We start from the raw sequence: 16,617 nt of genomic DNA, 5'->3' as shown, positions 1-16,617 counted from the left end.
AAGTCTAACTTTCTTAAAAATATGGATAGAAGATTTCTGATATTGAATTTGGATTCAGCGACCCCAAATTCTTTAATACGTAAGTCAAATTTTCAAAAATAAGTTACCCGAAAACAAGGGAGTTATAGCTGTTTTTGATAAAGCTTCCCATTATCATATGATTATGTAGTAAACGTACTAAGATAGTAATACTTAAAGTTTCCAATCAACTTATAGACTTAAAGGTACAATCTGAGTTAATTTTAGCATTGTGCTTATCAAACAATAATTTTAGAACTTTATGTTTCAACCAAAACACATGAAAATGTTCTAAAAGGTATTGAAAACTATTGTAAAAGTTCTGAAAAATACATCACCTGTATCATTTATTGATGATCAGGTTTTTCAATATTTTGCAACGCAAGATGGTGAGATGAAGCAATGAAGTTGAGATAATGATAGAGCACACAGCGCTTTCTCTCGGCAAAAATGAGAACTACCAGTACAATACTTCGCGCCTTATTTATTCAAACTGGATAAAAATTAAATGGTAAATTTTGGACATTGCTGCAATATTGGGGAGAATTATCTTCAACTGATCATATGTATGGGGAAATAAAAATTTTAACTTTTTAATTTTCTATTTAATATTATTTGATATAAGAAGGAATAAAACAATTTATTCATCTAGTGATATTTTTGGTTTTTATTCTGTTTTCAACCGTCAAAATTTAAAATTCTTAGTTTTTGTTGTTTTTTAGTGAAAATGGACTAAATTTTAGGAAAGAGAAACCATAACCCTATTTCGGACAGTTAAAATGTTATCTAAATTTAGGAGAAAAATAGTACAAGGAGTATCCTTAGTTTTTCTCTCCCAATCAGTGCTACTTTGTAAAAATAATAAATAAATAAAATAGTTTGGCCTATAGTTGTACTGATATCTATCAGGCTTTTAGGATATTCATGAAGCTGCACATATGGTTAATAATTTTAGGATACTTCAAGTAGAAGATGAAAATTTGGGACGCTCTTATGAATGAATAGTTCAGGATTCAGCAAGACATCAATAAAAAAAAATCTTGAAATCATTACTACAAGTAGATTATTACAATAGAATCATTGTAAATAGTTCACAAGTCTTTCAAAAGATTGAAGAATTTATTCCAGGGAAACATAACTGGCTACAACATTATTTCAATCATAGCAATAATGTTTTTTATTTGATTATTCGGAATGTAACAAGGCCTCATCAACTTCATATTAATTATCTCACATTACTTATATTGAAAATGAATGATTGGTTCTATGAGAATGGAATAACTACCATAATTATTTAATATTCTGTACTGAGTCACTGTCAATATTGTAGTAACGTTCCATAACCATGGTCATGTACCAAATAAAACTGTAGAATTTGACAATATATGTGTGTTTTTATTTCATTATTCTGTAACTGTTAAAAAATTGTTTATTATAAACTTGTGGTATCTAATCACAATTTTTCACGGACATTTATAAAAGAGGTTCGCAATAAATAATTCATCATTATTAAAAATACTGTATTGCATTTTTGCATTTCTCTCGAGAGTAATATGTGACTGGGTTCACTAAATAAATAAATAAAAATAATAATTAAATAGAAAATTTTTACTGGATTTTATATTCTTGTCATTGTATTTGATAGGTAGGAGTAATCTTGTATTTTTCTATTGATAGATGAAAACTTTCACAAATCTATACAAAATAAAGGGGCTAAGTGATAAAGTTATTGAGAGGTTATTTATTTATTTATTTATTATTAGATAGAGCGAACAATACAATAGTCAGAAAAGAAAAAACAGGCTATTGCCCAAAGCTTCTTCAATTTCCTGATTTTGTCACAAATCGTCCAAATATTATGTAGGTTATTTTCACTTCAATTTCAACACAAAATCTTCAATCTGAAACTATGAATCAGAATAAAACAAAGAATTTCAAATTCAGATAGATCGATAATGAAACTTCCGTTAAAACAAAAACCAAAGTTCAAATATTCACAAAATATAGAATAAAATAACTTAAATTTTGAGCTCGAAAAAGGTAAGGGATAGGGATTAGAGGTAAGGGATTAGGCTACCATTTGTGTTTTCATTTTTAGAAAAATATAATTAAGATACTTTTTTTGGACAGTTTCATTCTTCAAGTTCCCTTCGGCTATTTAGTTATTTTGTCAATATTTTCAGTAGCAGAAGTCTTTAGTTCTATTTATATAGCTTTCATTAGATATTTGAAATGATTATACAGTAACAATTAGGAAAACTGTACTATAAAGAGAAATATAACAGGAAATTCATAAGACAGTAGAACTCTATTCCGAAAGTTTTCAATCATGGAGCAAGAAGTTCATAAGATTGTAGAACTCCAAGCACTCCAAAAATTCCTCAATCATGAAACAAAATGTAATCTCTGAGATTTCATCCTTACCACACCGATATCAACCAAACAAATAAACACAAGAATAGGACAGGAATGTGAGAGAATCCAACCAGAGACAAGAATAATATAGTTACTTATCCTTCATCTATGATTCAACTCTACAGACCCATTCACTGTCAGCATTTCCTGTAAATAACACCTGAGTATCCCCGTTGAATCAATGCTGACTGTACGAACGGAATCTCACTACAGAAAGCATGGCGCTAAGGTAGTGCTGCTACCTGGTGGTAGCTTCTAGAACTACAAGGACCTTTCTTCAATACAGCTCAAAGAAGTACCAATACTTTCCAACTCTGCGAACACAGTACTCAACCATTTTGCACATGCATACAGTGATTATCCACGTTCATCACAAGATGAACACTTGTCAGACAAGATGACAAGATTGTCAGACATCTTCATAGATCAATACCCTTAATTTACATTAGGACAGCATGCTGGGACACCGTGAGTCCAAGCTATAGTGAGGTCCACGTTATAAAGACAGTATTTGATCAACTTTGGTCTTGCTATCCTTGTCCATCATTCGACAAAGCCGGTGGTACTATCCTTTTCTAGATACGCAACGATGACAATTATGTTTTTAACAGTGTAGAAATATAATAAATTAATGCAAAGAATAGGCATCGCTATTCTCCTATATTTATCCACTGACATTATAACGTGGACCACACTATAGTTCTAATTTATCTCATTACACTAGGTGTAGTTAATAATAAAAATAGTTTATAGTACTTGGAAAAACAAGTGGGTATCCTTACCAAAGACAAGTCATAAGAAAAAAAAATTAAAATTTTAAAATTAACAAAGGAAAATTGAAATTTAAAATGTAAGGACACCAGATTTTGGTGTCCGAACTCCAGGTAACAGTTTTCACTGGTGACCTGCTGGGGTTCCACCTTGACACCACTGGTATCCTTCTATTGTGCCACTGGTGTCCCAGTCTGGTACAACACTTAATCATGCCATGCCGATTCAATGCTATAGTGAGGTCCACGTTATAATGTCAGTGGATAAAGATAGGAGAATAGCGATGCCGATTATCTGCATTAATTAATTATATTTCTACACAGTCAAAAACATAATTGGCATCGTTGTGGACCTAGAAAAGGATAGTACCACCGGCTTTGTCGAATGATAGACAAGGATAGCAAAATAGCAAAGTTGATCAAATACTGTCATTATAACGTGGACCTCACTATAGAAGCTACAGATTTACAATAATATACGTTTCAATTTCAATAGATTCAGTTAGTGTCGATTGAATTTTTCTGCATAGGATACGAGAACTGATTTATTACTGCTTTATTACTCGATACGAAGTAATGTTCTTGAGGGCTATATCATAAAATAAACGATCTTGTATCCGTTTTCTGTGGCTATATCCAGAAGCAATTATTATATTAAGCGAGCAATTTATGTATATATTTATTTTTTATATTTGGTTATTATATTTATTTTTTATATTTGGTTATTTATATTTATTTTTTATATTTGGTTATTTATGTGCAACGGATCTCGAAAACGGCTCTAACGATTTTCACGAATTTGGAACATAGTAGGTTTATGTTATAAAAATTTTATTGCACTAGGTCTCATCCCTGGGAAAACTCGCTGAACGACATTGAAAGGATAATTCATCCTTGGAAAAACAGCTGAGACTTTCGTCGTCTGTGGATAAAAAAAAGTGAGTGAGACGCACTCGTTCTGTGGAAAATCAAAATACAGTATCTCATCCCCGAAGTTCATAAGCTGACGTATAGCCAGTTGTAAATGATATGAACACCATCATTTTAAAGAATTGTGTTCTGTTTATCAATCAACAAAAATAACGAGCGAAGTTCGGTGCCCCGATATTATACATTGAATCTCATATTCTTGAAATGTCAGTAAAAAAGTACTTCAAATATTGTTATGAAAAAATCTTCTTTTACTAGATAATACCAATTTCCAGTTTTTAATCTAGAGGATTAGAGGGATTTGTGTCAAGAGATCCCAGAACGCATGCATGTTTGCAAGAGGAATGCCGTGGAGTTCTGCTCGCAAACATGCATACGTTCTGGGAATTTTTGACATTGTTGACTTGTTGATTCAAACTTTGAGGTTAGTAAACTCATAGAGAAACAATAGCGTAAGTAGATATCCCATGGTATAGGGCGTTTATGTCGCAACTTTTACTGTTATCCAAGCCGATAGTTCACGTAGTTCTTCCCATGCAGCTGTGTGACGCTGGTAGTCTCTCAAATTGTGCCGTTCATACACTATCACCCCAACAAAACAGTAAAAATTGACAATAATCGACTGTAATCGGCTTGAGATAACAGTAAAAGTTGCGACATAAATTCCCTATACCATGGGATATCTACTTATGCTATCGTTTCTCTATGATAAACTCAAGTAAGAGAAAATTTCCTGCGACATTTTTCAGATCTTTCAATATTATTATTGTTCGTTGACATTTTCCGTTGATGTCAAAGTGGGTTGAGTGATTTTTCCACACAACTGAAACGAGTTAACCCACGAAGTGGTCCAATTATTGCCCTACCCCTAGGTTATTATCATCTAGGCTGCTAGATTTATTTATTATTTAATTAATTATTATGGATTTACTTACTAGTAGAGGACGTCGTTAGCGTCGTGTCGCTCGTATCGCACCGTCTTGCAGAGAGATCGCAGCGTCGAGTCGCGGTAGGGTGACAACGCCTCCAGTCCATGCAGGCCATAGTAGATGATCTGCAAGTCCTAAACAAACAAAAACACACAAAATCGTTAAAAAATTTTAACAAAATAAGTCCTGAACAAACCAAAACATAACATATCATTACAAAATTGCAACAAAATAGGGTCAGAAAAACATAAACGTACCGTACTATAGAAGCCTGGAGCATTAAGTTGATAGATTTAGTACTAATTGCTGGTACTGAACAAACCAAAGGTGTGAAGGCTGTGAGGTACACTTTTTTATTAAGTCTTATTCAAATTGGATAAACTTTTTCAATATAATTGTTATGATCATTATAAGAGTGAGAAAAAGTGGCAACTGAAATTTTCAAGTGGTCTAATAAGCGAGTTATGGGTTGTTGAAGTGCTAACTTTCCAGATCATAAACGGTTTCGACTCTCGGTTTCAACTTCTCTTGAAAATTCAAAAAATGTATCTTCCCAAACTAAAACATTTTATTCCCGATATCGTTCATAAATAAAAAAGTAACATTTTTTGTAAATTCGATAAATTGTTTATTTTGGCATTAATCGCGAAAAAACGCATATTAGAACAAAGCCAATGATATACTGAATGTATTAAAAAAATCCAATGGAAAATTCGAAACCGTTTATGATCTGGAAAGAAAACGGAGTTTAGCACTTCAACAACCCATAACTCGCTTATTAGACCACTTAAAAATTTCAGTTGCCACTTTTCTCACTCTTATAATGAATGATCTTAATATATCGAAAAAGATTATCCAATTTAAATAAAAATAAAAGGTGTACCGAACAGCCTCTTAAGGTGCGTACAGACTTTCGCTCTGCTCCGCAACCGAACGTCACTCCAGCAGAGCGATTGATGATCGACCGGCGAGCAACAGTGGTTCGACCGGGAACGCGAGAAGATCTAACATCTTCCGTAACGTTCATGATGGGTGCGTGGGCGGAGCGACTGTGGTTCGATGGTGGTACGAGGGCGGTACGAGGGAGGAGCGTGCTCGGTGCGGGTTGGAAGCGCGAATATGTGTACGCAGCTTTAGGAACGAGACGGGGTCGCGCTATCTGTACACTTGGCTATTGTTCCAAAATATACCTATAGAAGTATACCTATAAAATATACTATAGAAAACTATAGAAGATATAGAAAAAGTTTGTGATATGAATATTGTTGAAAAAAATGTAAGCTCTAATTTTATATAGAACAGTCATGTCTGTAAGATAATTATATAGTTTTCGAGTTATATACGATAAATCAAAACCTATTCTAGAACATGTTACGCCATAGTGGAGTAGGTCAATTTCCACACAGAATACACTATACAAGTATAGTAGAGGACACATTATAAGACATTTCTGAAACTAACTATTGTATGTAATTGTAAACTATCTAACATATGTAGAAGATATATTTTAAGAAATTTCTGAAACTAACTACTGAATGTAATTGTAAACAATCTAATATTTTCTGTAATTGATTTAGTAGTTTTAGTTCTTTTGGGAAATAAGCATTTATTTATTTCAAATAGAAAGTACATTTGACCACCCCACCCCCTTAGCACAGGAGATAGGGGTGGGGATTTCTGATTATCTCCTCACTACCCCAAAAAGAACTGAGGGGTCAAAATTTGTCTTCAAACTTTTCTCTCTCTATAGCGTTTTTTGAGATTGCCAGGACTACTAGCCGATTGCCTGTCTCTTTTTCCAACCTCTACTATTTCTTACATCATACAAAACAATAGTATATTTCGCACCTAGGGCCGAAAATGAGACTTTTCTGGCTCGAAATCGGTTCGAGCCTACGGCCTCGGACTAGAAAAGATTGAGAGCCGGAAAAACATTTTTGCTCATGGTGAGAACGTTATTTTTCGCCACACAGAAAAATAAACAATATAAATATGAGAATAATTGTTTATTAGGCACTTCCGAAAGCAAAACAGGAAGGTCATAGCTCTAGGAAATCTGAGGTAATCTGAATATCAGGAAATTGTCCAAGTATTTTTATTTTTTATTCTGATTTGTCTAAATAACCTGAAAGATTATGTTCAAGTATGTAAGAGGTTGAGTTTATACTTTTTATTCTTCCAAATGACAATAAGATGATATTATTATTAATGTTTTGATTCTTGAATAATAAACACAATAATGAAAAGTTTTTTGATCAGCTGTTTCAGCACACTTGGAATTTGGCCAATCTGAATGTCAACGTCAACAATGCTTGATGTCGTAGACTTCGGAAGTTTAGGTTAGAAGTTCTATCCTACTCTGAAAGTTGAATTTGAATAGTTTATAATATATATCTTATCTGTATCTTATTCATCCAAATAAAATGATAGTATCTTATTGCAGAATATTTATTCAATTCTAGAAGCATAAACTGATTCCGTTTCATAAACCATTTTGTAAACACGTTCACATCAAATCAGAATCAGCTGACTTCAAGGTTATTTTACAGCCCTAGGGCCGTAAAACTTTTACCGGCCTGGTCAGAAAACAATCATTTTCGGCCTCCATATGACGCACGAAAACCAGCTCATTACATCCAAGTGGGGCGAAAAATTATATTCATTCAATAACAAACCATCAATCATAAACCTTTCAAATATTCATCCCATAGATTACTAATTTCCACAAATCAACCAAATTCATTATATTATTTATCTAATCACCATCAAGAGCCATTCAACCAATCACGAAAAATTGTCCCAGCAACCAATAAGCCCCATCCAAATCCATTCATAACTCGTAAATCTTCGTGAAATTCTCGGCTAACTTTGCCTTCCACTAGACTGAACAAGATGCAACTTCTGAAGCAAGTTGAACTTTGCAACATCCATAGATCTTCTATTGGAGGAATTGGGTCAAGCCTGAACTTTGTACCTGGTGGCCTTAGTACTTCGTAACTCCTACAAAGGAAATTTCAGGTAGCATTATATGCTATTAACTGCTAGTATCATAATTTGGTCTCTGATCACAGAGAAGAAACCCTTCTTAGATATGGAAAGACTCTTATTGAAAAGACTCGAAATTGACACAACCATGCACTTATTCATTAAATAGATTGTTCGTCAGGAAAAATCCAATTAGGTCCCTACTTCTATAAATTTCAAGCAATTCATATATTTCATCATTAGATAATCTACAATATTATATTTCATCATTAGTCCTATTGAATTATTTTTCATGATTTATTCACTTTCGATTAATTTTCACCAGCTATTTTTATTGTTACACAGAAAATGACTATAAAGTCCAAATTGGATGTCTCCATGATGTCTTCAGAGTGGACATCATGAATAGTTGATATCAATCAATCAATCAAGAATCTATTTTATTTATTTAATTAATTTATTTATTCATTTATTCATAAGCAAATACAATTCAGGTGAAAACAACAGGCATTTGCCCAAAACTGCTTCAAACCTTAATTTGGAATACACAGTCTAAAGGTTATGTTACTTAAGTAACTTAAATGATAAAATGATAACTTAATCTTCTTTATTCCACAATAAAGCAAGTACAAAGATGATGAATAATATGAAATATAAAATACAATTAATAAAGTACTTAAATTAGGGTTTCATAATATACATTACGAAATGAGCCTACATGGACACTGTGGCCTGTGCGTAGACTCGAAATAGGGTATTGATCTGAATTATATCAATTACAATTAGTCCAGGCGCTGGCTTACATTGAGCATACATGAGAGAGGCAGAGAATTTGACTTCGGATTATTGTTAGGGGGTCTTCAGTGTATATGAAACTCGATGTCGTCACGTCCCAGGGTGGTCGACAGCTTGAGGGGGAGGGGGGTAAGTTGTAAAAAACGCGCGCTTATAAAATCGCCTGTCCTGCAGTTACTATTCATAGTACAGCTTTTAATTTTTTCTTAAAATTATGTACACATGACTGGCTTTCAATGTGGTCCTGTACATTTTTGCGATAAACCGCACAGTTTTTTCCGTAAAAAAATAAAATATCTCGAAAAATGTATTTTTTTATTATGGACTTTTTGTTATTTCTCGAATATCCAAGTCATTAGCCGACTTAGAGGAAAATGCTCCCAATAAACGTTATAGGCCGTTTCTTCCTGAATCCAATGATATATATAGTTCGGAGGTTACGATCATAGATGCGGCGGTGGGAGGGGGATAAGTAGCACTGTTACGCTGCGGCGCGGTCCTCCATCATGATTAATGCGCGTAATGGCCTGTCTATCGCATTGCTCCTACTAGTCTATGCATTCAAATTATGTATTTCAGGAACGCTTTCTTATGTATTTTCGGTCGCTGAACACGATTTTTCAACTCTCAAGCCTCAATAATTGATAATTCTCATCATAATATACAAATTATGGTCAAAATTACAAACTTCTTCTCAGTCTGCAAGGAAACTAAGAAATGACTGTTTGAAATAAACGAAACTTGGGTTTCAAGAAATATATTACGATTGAATAATGATAATATTTATATGTGTTCATGTTTCATTTCAAATTAGTTTATTGTCATGTGCAGCAGGCTAAATTATTAATTACACACTGGCCACGCTTACTTGATATAGTGGTCAGTTAATTTCCATGAAATGTTTGTGGAATTTCTTAGTTCTTCATGGTGGAAATGGAATTCATCATTCATTCATTATCATAATGATTATGTTTAGAATGAAAATGTTGATTTTTCGTGAATCTTCAGTTTGTCGTGAACTTTTGAGAAATATAATATTTTGAGGAACAGTATTTTTATAATGATATTTCACCAACTTTTGATTGATTCATCCATTATGGTATTCCCGTTCAGATTGTTTTGAAATGGTAACAAGTTATTCCATTCACTCAGTTTTGGATGATTGAATGAGGGTTTGCTCCAAAGCATGATCGGTTGTCACATTTATTAAATTTTCAAGGTTTCATTTGACAGAGTGTCAATGTATTGACTGTATAGAGTTAATGTTTCCTTATTGGAAATTATCTTCTACTTCTATGGGTATTTTTTTGAATTTTTTAGATATAACACAGACTCCATAACATAGTTTGTGTGATTGAATGAAAAAATTATGGGATCTTTTCTCGTACATTTTCTATTTGCAATACCAGAGTCCTTCCTTATGAGCATGAATACAATTTAAGATAATTTAAACTATGTTACAATAATCAGTCATAAATTTCAAGTAGTCATTGATTTTGCATTGTGATTCTAAAAAAAAATCCACAAATAGCTCCTTACTTCTTTCAAATATACTTTGACAATCTCTCATATTTGAACCGTTCATGAGTCCTTGTAGTTGTTTCATTGAATTGATTGCTTGCTGTCACACCTTAATAATACTGATCTCCCCTCAATAGATTTCCAACAGTATTCTCTCCAAATATATCAAATTCAACAAAGATATCTCCCATTCCACTTTCATTCAAGTACCACCCCAAGACAATCAGTCAAACTCAGCCAGATGAAAAGTATATATTGATAGATATAAGTTACAGAAATCAGATGATAAAGCTGCGTTTACACCAAAGTTATTAACAAAATGTTAATAACTCAATCTTTATAGATTATATTAGATTGAACGGAACTTGGCAAACACATAGACTATGTCCATCATGTGTATGATAAGTTATGTTCAATCTAATAGAATCTATAAAAATTAAGTTATATTAACATCTCGTTAATAACTTTGGTGTAAACGCAGCTTTAGAGTTGTATTTCCTTTGTAATCAAATATTTAGTCATATCACATGGGAGTAATTGGCATTATTTGTGCTTCAACTGTAAATTTATATTAAGAAAATATTTTACTCCTGTTATACGGTGCTCTATATGGGGTAGCCTATATTATTTGTTTAACTTACTCCATTACTTGACTTTCGCAATTCCAAAGTGATCATTGTACTAAATCGAATAATTATTCTCTCTTAATGGGATGTCAGTTTTTTATCGACTGAAAAACACAATAGGATTAATTCCTAACAAGATGGTTTATAATTACAATGCAATCATAAATAATGATAATGAGATGAAGTTTGTAATTTTGACCATAATTTGTATATTATGATGAGAATTATCAATTATTGAGGCTTGAGAGTTGGAAAATCGTGTTCAGTGACCGAAAATACATAAGATAGCGTTCCTGAAATACATAATTTGAATGCATAGACTAGTAGGAGCAATGCGATAGACAGGCCATTACGCGCATTAATCATGATGGAGGACCGCGCCGCAGCGTAACAGTGCTACTTATCCCCCTCCCACCGCCGCATCTATGATCGTAACCCCCATACTATATATACCATTGGATTCGGGAAGAAACGGCCTAAAACGTTTATTGTGAGCATTTTCCTCTAAGTCGGCTAATGACTTGGATATTCGAGAAATAACAAAAAGTCCATAATAAAAAAATACATTTTTCGAGATATTTTATTTTTTTACGGAAAAACTATGCGGTTTATCGCAAAAATGTACAGGACCACATTGAAAGCCAGTCATGTGTACATAATTTTGAGAAAAAATTAAAAGCTGTACTATGAATAGTAACTGCAGGACAGGCGATTTTATAAGCGCGCGTTTTTTACAACTTACCCCCCTCCCCCCCAAGCTGTCGACCACCCTGGGACGTGACGACATAGAGTTTCATATACACTAAAGACCCCCTAACAATAATCCGAAGTCAAATTCTCTGCCTCTCTCATGTATGCTCAATGTAAGCCAGCGCCTGGACTAAATCAATTTACGATTATAATCTACATGTACCTATTTTTCATACAAGCTATCAACTTCTCTCCATTCTAATTCCACTTCTATTTCTAGGTCTAGAATTTCACTACATAAAATTAGAGAGAAATTAGATGAATGGCTGAAACACCATTTACTAGCTGTTCAATAGCTATGTAATAGAGAAAGGCTAAAATATAGCAGGCCAAAGGTTAATTGGCTATTATTGCCAAGAGCGTTTTATTGCCCACTAACAACTGTGCATTAATTCTGTGAATCACAAGAGCACAAAAATTTGGATGATGTGAATATATTAAATGTTTAGAATTTAAAAATCTACTGGAGAATTGATTACTCATTTTTTACATCCAATTATTTATTGAAGTGAAAAATCAATTTTGTTTCTAAAAAGTACATCAACCTCTAGTAAAACTAAGACTTTGAACATGGAGCATCAAAATATAGTACAGATAAATAAGCGTTATTAGTGGTTGACTGACCTATCAAGGTAAAAGGCTGTCATTGGCCGAGACATAATATAGTGGGAGGAAGACTGATACTAAACAATGGACGGTTCTTGTCTCGGCCAATGACAACCTTTCCCCTTAATTGGTCAAGGACCTACCAATAATATGCCTCCATTTATATTATATATCCTGCTCCTGAATATTTGAAAGTCTATAGCTTACTGTATGAGATTGATAATGATTTAACAACCAAAACTATTTTTGCCATGTTCTCCCAATGATTAGGAAAGTTTTGAATTGTATTGATCACTTTGACGTAATGAAGTTAAAACGGTTGGTGGAGATGTGAATTGAATACTAAATTTTCACTAATTGTGAATATATAGCGATACTTGCGATCCTGCACTAGAGATTGATAATGGTTTAACAACCAAAACCTTTTTTCCCATTTTCTCGTAATGAGTAGTAAAGTTATGACAATTATTTTGAATTGTCGTGATTATTTTGACGTTATAAAGTTAGTTAAGTGGAGATGTGAATTACTGAATTTGCACTAATTGTAAATATATTGCGATACTTCAAACATTAATTAACACCTCAAGAAGGAAAACTTTTTTAATTGAAAAATGACATGATTACTAATAAGGAGGACCAATTCAATAATAAGTCAGAAGTAATAGGCAAGATTATCTACTTATATTAGAGGGCAAATTCACAATAAAGAGGTCATTTTAAATAAAAATACTAAGAAATTGTCAAAAACCACAGATTTATTGATACTTAGAAAGACCGGTTTCGGTTGTTACACCAATGTCAATCTCTGATAAACTAGTAGTTCTGTGAACAGTAGACCTCACGTAGTATTCTCATCCACAAGTACCTGATTGAAACTAAAGACCTTATGAAAATAAAGCAATAGACTTGGCTTCTCCACACATCTGTGTAATCACTTGTCAGCTGATTTATGATGAATAATTCTATAGTCTGATTTTTACGGTAATATTGGCGTATGAAGGAGGCTCCTTTTTCCTTTTATATTATCCTTGAAATGCAAAATTTCCAAAAACCTTGTCTATACGTTGACGCGCTATTAAAAAAGGAACATACCTGTCAAATTTCATGAAAATCTATTACCGCGTTTCGCCGTGAATGCGCAACATATAAACATTTAAACATTAAGAGAAATGCCAAACCGTCGACTTGAATCTTAGACCTCACTTCGCTCGGTCAATTACTTATATTAGAGGGCCAATTCACAATTAAGAGGTCATTTTAAATAAAAATACTAAGAAATTGTCAAAAACCACAGATTTATTGATATATAGAAAGACCGGTTTCGGTTGTTACACCATTGTCAATCTCTGATAAACAAATGAAGAGGTCAATTCATAAATGAAATAAAAGTGGAAAAATACAATATTTCTTATATTAGAGGGCAAATTCACTATAAAATAGGTCAATTCATGAATAAAATGAAAGTGGAAAAAAGGCAAGATTAGACTACTTATTTTAAAGGGCCCATTCACGAATGAATCAAAAGCATGTGTGAGGTGTATAAGAGGGGAAGATGAGTAGCCTACAAATAATGGAGCCACAGATATAAATAACGTTCACCACTGCTGGAGGCTAAACAACTGTAGGGCAGCTGCTGGAGAATGCTGGAGAAACTGGAGAGATGACTTCGGAGCCAATTGGAGAATCGAATCTGACCATTTTATAAATTCCAAATAATTGATAATTTTATGTGAGTTCAAAATCATTCCTCTTTCCTTAAACTTACAGTTGATGATGGTGATTGATACCTTTCAATAGAACACGAAATTTACTTCACTTCAATAAAGGAGTGTAGATGTCTAACTCACCCACTCTCTATCTCCCTTCCAATTTTAATGCACATAGTGTCTAATGTTAAACTTACATAAAAATCATCTCCTTATAAGTACTGTATCTTCAACATGTATTAAATTCCTCATTCCCCACAGTAACTCATTTCCCTATAACTCAATCTAATGGATCATTTATCCCATTATTCTGAGATTTTATTTATTTATTCAATCATTCAGAATATACAACTTACAGAAAAGAACTACAACTTACGCCCAAAACGGTTCCAATTCTAATTTTTACAAGTCCAAAGCTAGAGGTTATTTGTCACTCAAAACTCTTCAATTACACACTCAATTCACAATCCATGAACAAAAAAATCATTTTTAAATTGAAAAAATACTTCTAAATTGGATTAAATTAATTAAAAATAATTGGAGAATTCCAAACTTTGAAAAAACTATAAAATTTTGGGACCGAAAAGACAAACACACTATTTAGAACTTATCACACTATTAGAAAGTTAATTACTGGTGTGGCGCACTCACACAACTAAGACTATTCAACTAGTCCTTTATTTATCAAGTCAAGTTTCTCATTCAAACATTATTTCTACTCTATTTGAGGTTAAATTATTTTTCTATCATCATGATTTTCAATTTTCCAGTGGTTGAATTATTTTTATTGTTGTTTATTCTATGTTAGAAGGCTCTCGCTGGTGACGAACATATGTGATTCATGACGAACATATGTGTGTACTTGCATGTGCATTGTCTTTTTTTGTTAGGGCTACTCTCAAATAGAAAAAAATTAAGTACCCTTTTTTAAAATTGTACAAATAAAAATTGTAACAATGCATGGACATGAATGTTTATTATGCATGTCCTACCGTTAGTGGCCAGCCCAACATGAATAAAGAACTCTAATCTAATCTATAAAAACCCTTAAAAGGTTATAATCTAACCCTTCCATCATTCCCTCAAATGTTTAATTCCCTCCAGCCTCTTAGAAAAATCGACGCACTCTGAAGTGCACTTTGAATGCAGTCAAATAACTGTGTTCCAGTTCAATTGAAAAGCAAACAGGTATGGTGATATTACTTCAGTCAGTATTCTCCGTAAACAACACCAACGTTTCCCTTTCAATCAATTCTGACAGTTTAAAGTGAATCTCAGTATATAGTGTTTTGTTTAGACTGGTCTGACTGGCTGGCCAAGCACTGAGCAGTGTTGGAAACAAACAGGAATAAATGAGCGGCTATAAGAAGTAAGAAGACTTCTGAGTCCGTTATCTGTGGTTCAAGTCTTACTTGGCTGACCACAACAATCAATTAGAATTGGAGATCGGTTCAACTTTGAGATCCGAGAGTCAGAGAGAGAGAGAGAGAGAGTGAGAGAGAGAGAGAGAGAGAGAGAGAGAGAGAGATTGATTGATTGAGTACTTTATTTATGTGATTACAATATATACTGGCTTATACACTTATATACAATAGCTTACAATACAGCAAAATTATAGATGAATTTACATAATATAGACTAAGAAAATAATTATTGAATTGTATATGATATGAAAAAGCAATCTGTAATAACTGTAGATAATTATATTGTTATGCATCTACATAAATTGGCATTTTTCTTCTTACATTATCAACAGCCCTGTGTGAACTTCAGCTGTCATCTTCAAATTCAGCTCATATCAGCTGACGACATCTTCAGCTTCACATCAAATCAGCTTCTTTTTCTTTCAGATCCTCCATTCTTCAATACCTTCATCACACATCTTCAACACCTATTTCACGTCTTATTAATCATAATCATCCTTCTTCTTGTTTTTCTTCTTCTTCTTCTTCTTCTTCTTCTTCTTCGTCATTGTCTTCTTCTTCTTTTTCTTCTTCTTCTTCTTCCCTTCTCCTTCTTCTCTGTCACTTCTTCACCTCCTCCTACTGTTCTGTGTCTCCTTTTCTCTCCTTCTACTTTTTCTCTGTACTTTTCCTCCTCGTCATCTTCTTCATCTCAATCATCATCATCATCATCATCATCATCATCATCATCATCATCATCATCATCATCATCACTATCTTCTCTTTCTTCTTCTTCTTCTTCTTCTTTTTCTTCTTCTTTTTCTTCTTCTTCTTCTTCTTCTTCTTCTTCTTCTTCTTCTTCTTCTTCTTCTTTTTCTTATTCAGCTTCTTCGCTTCTTCCCTTCTACACCTTCCCTGTCACCTCTTCACCTTCTCCTTCTTTTTTGTGTCTCCTACATTTTCTCTTTCTTTCCCCTCCTCTTCTTCTTCTACTCAATCATCATCATTATCATTATCATCATAATCTTCTTCTCTTCTTATTCTTCTTTCTCTTCCACCATCATCAGCAGCAGTGATAATCATCATCATAATCATCAACAACTTGTGATTTAGCTTCCTCATTGACATTACGTGAACAAACTTTGATAGCTTTTTTATGATGG

At 33.2% G+C, this 16,617-nt stretch overlaps 1 protein-coding gene across 1 annotated transcript in view; it reads right to left on the bottom strand.

Annotated features, from left to right (window-relative positions):
• Positions 1-16,617, bottom strand: part of LOC120349811 (rap guanine nucleotide exchange factor 6-like) — a 116,644-nt gene that overhangs the window by 63,109 nt on the left and 36,918 nt on the right. Inside the window, exon 3 of the mRNA XM_039420719.1 lies at positions 5,069-5,196. Within this exon, the coding sequence (XP_039276653.1) occupies positions 5,069-5,196 (128 nt within the window). The remainder of the gene's footprint in view (positions 1-5,068; positions 5,197-16,617) is intronic.

This window comes from Nilaparvata lugens, chromosome 2 (assembly GCF_014356525.2).
Source record: "Nilaparvata lugens isolate BPH chromosome 2, ASM1435652v1, whole genome shotgun sequence".
Taxonomy (NCBI): domain Eukaryota; kingdom Metazoa; phylum Arthropoda; class Insecta; order Hemiptera; family Delphacidae; genus Nilaparvata; species Nilaparvata lugens.
Note: the sequence above shows the minus strand (reverse complement) of the source record. Positions and strands in the feature narration are given on the sequence as shown.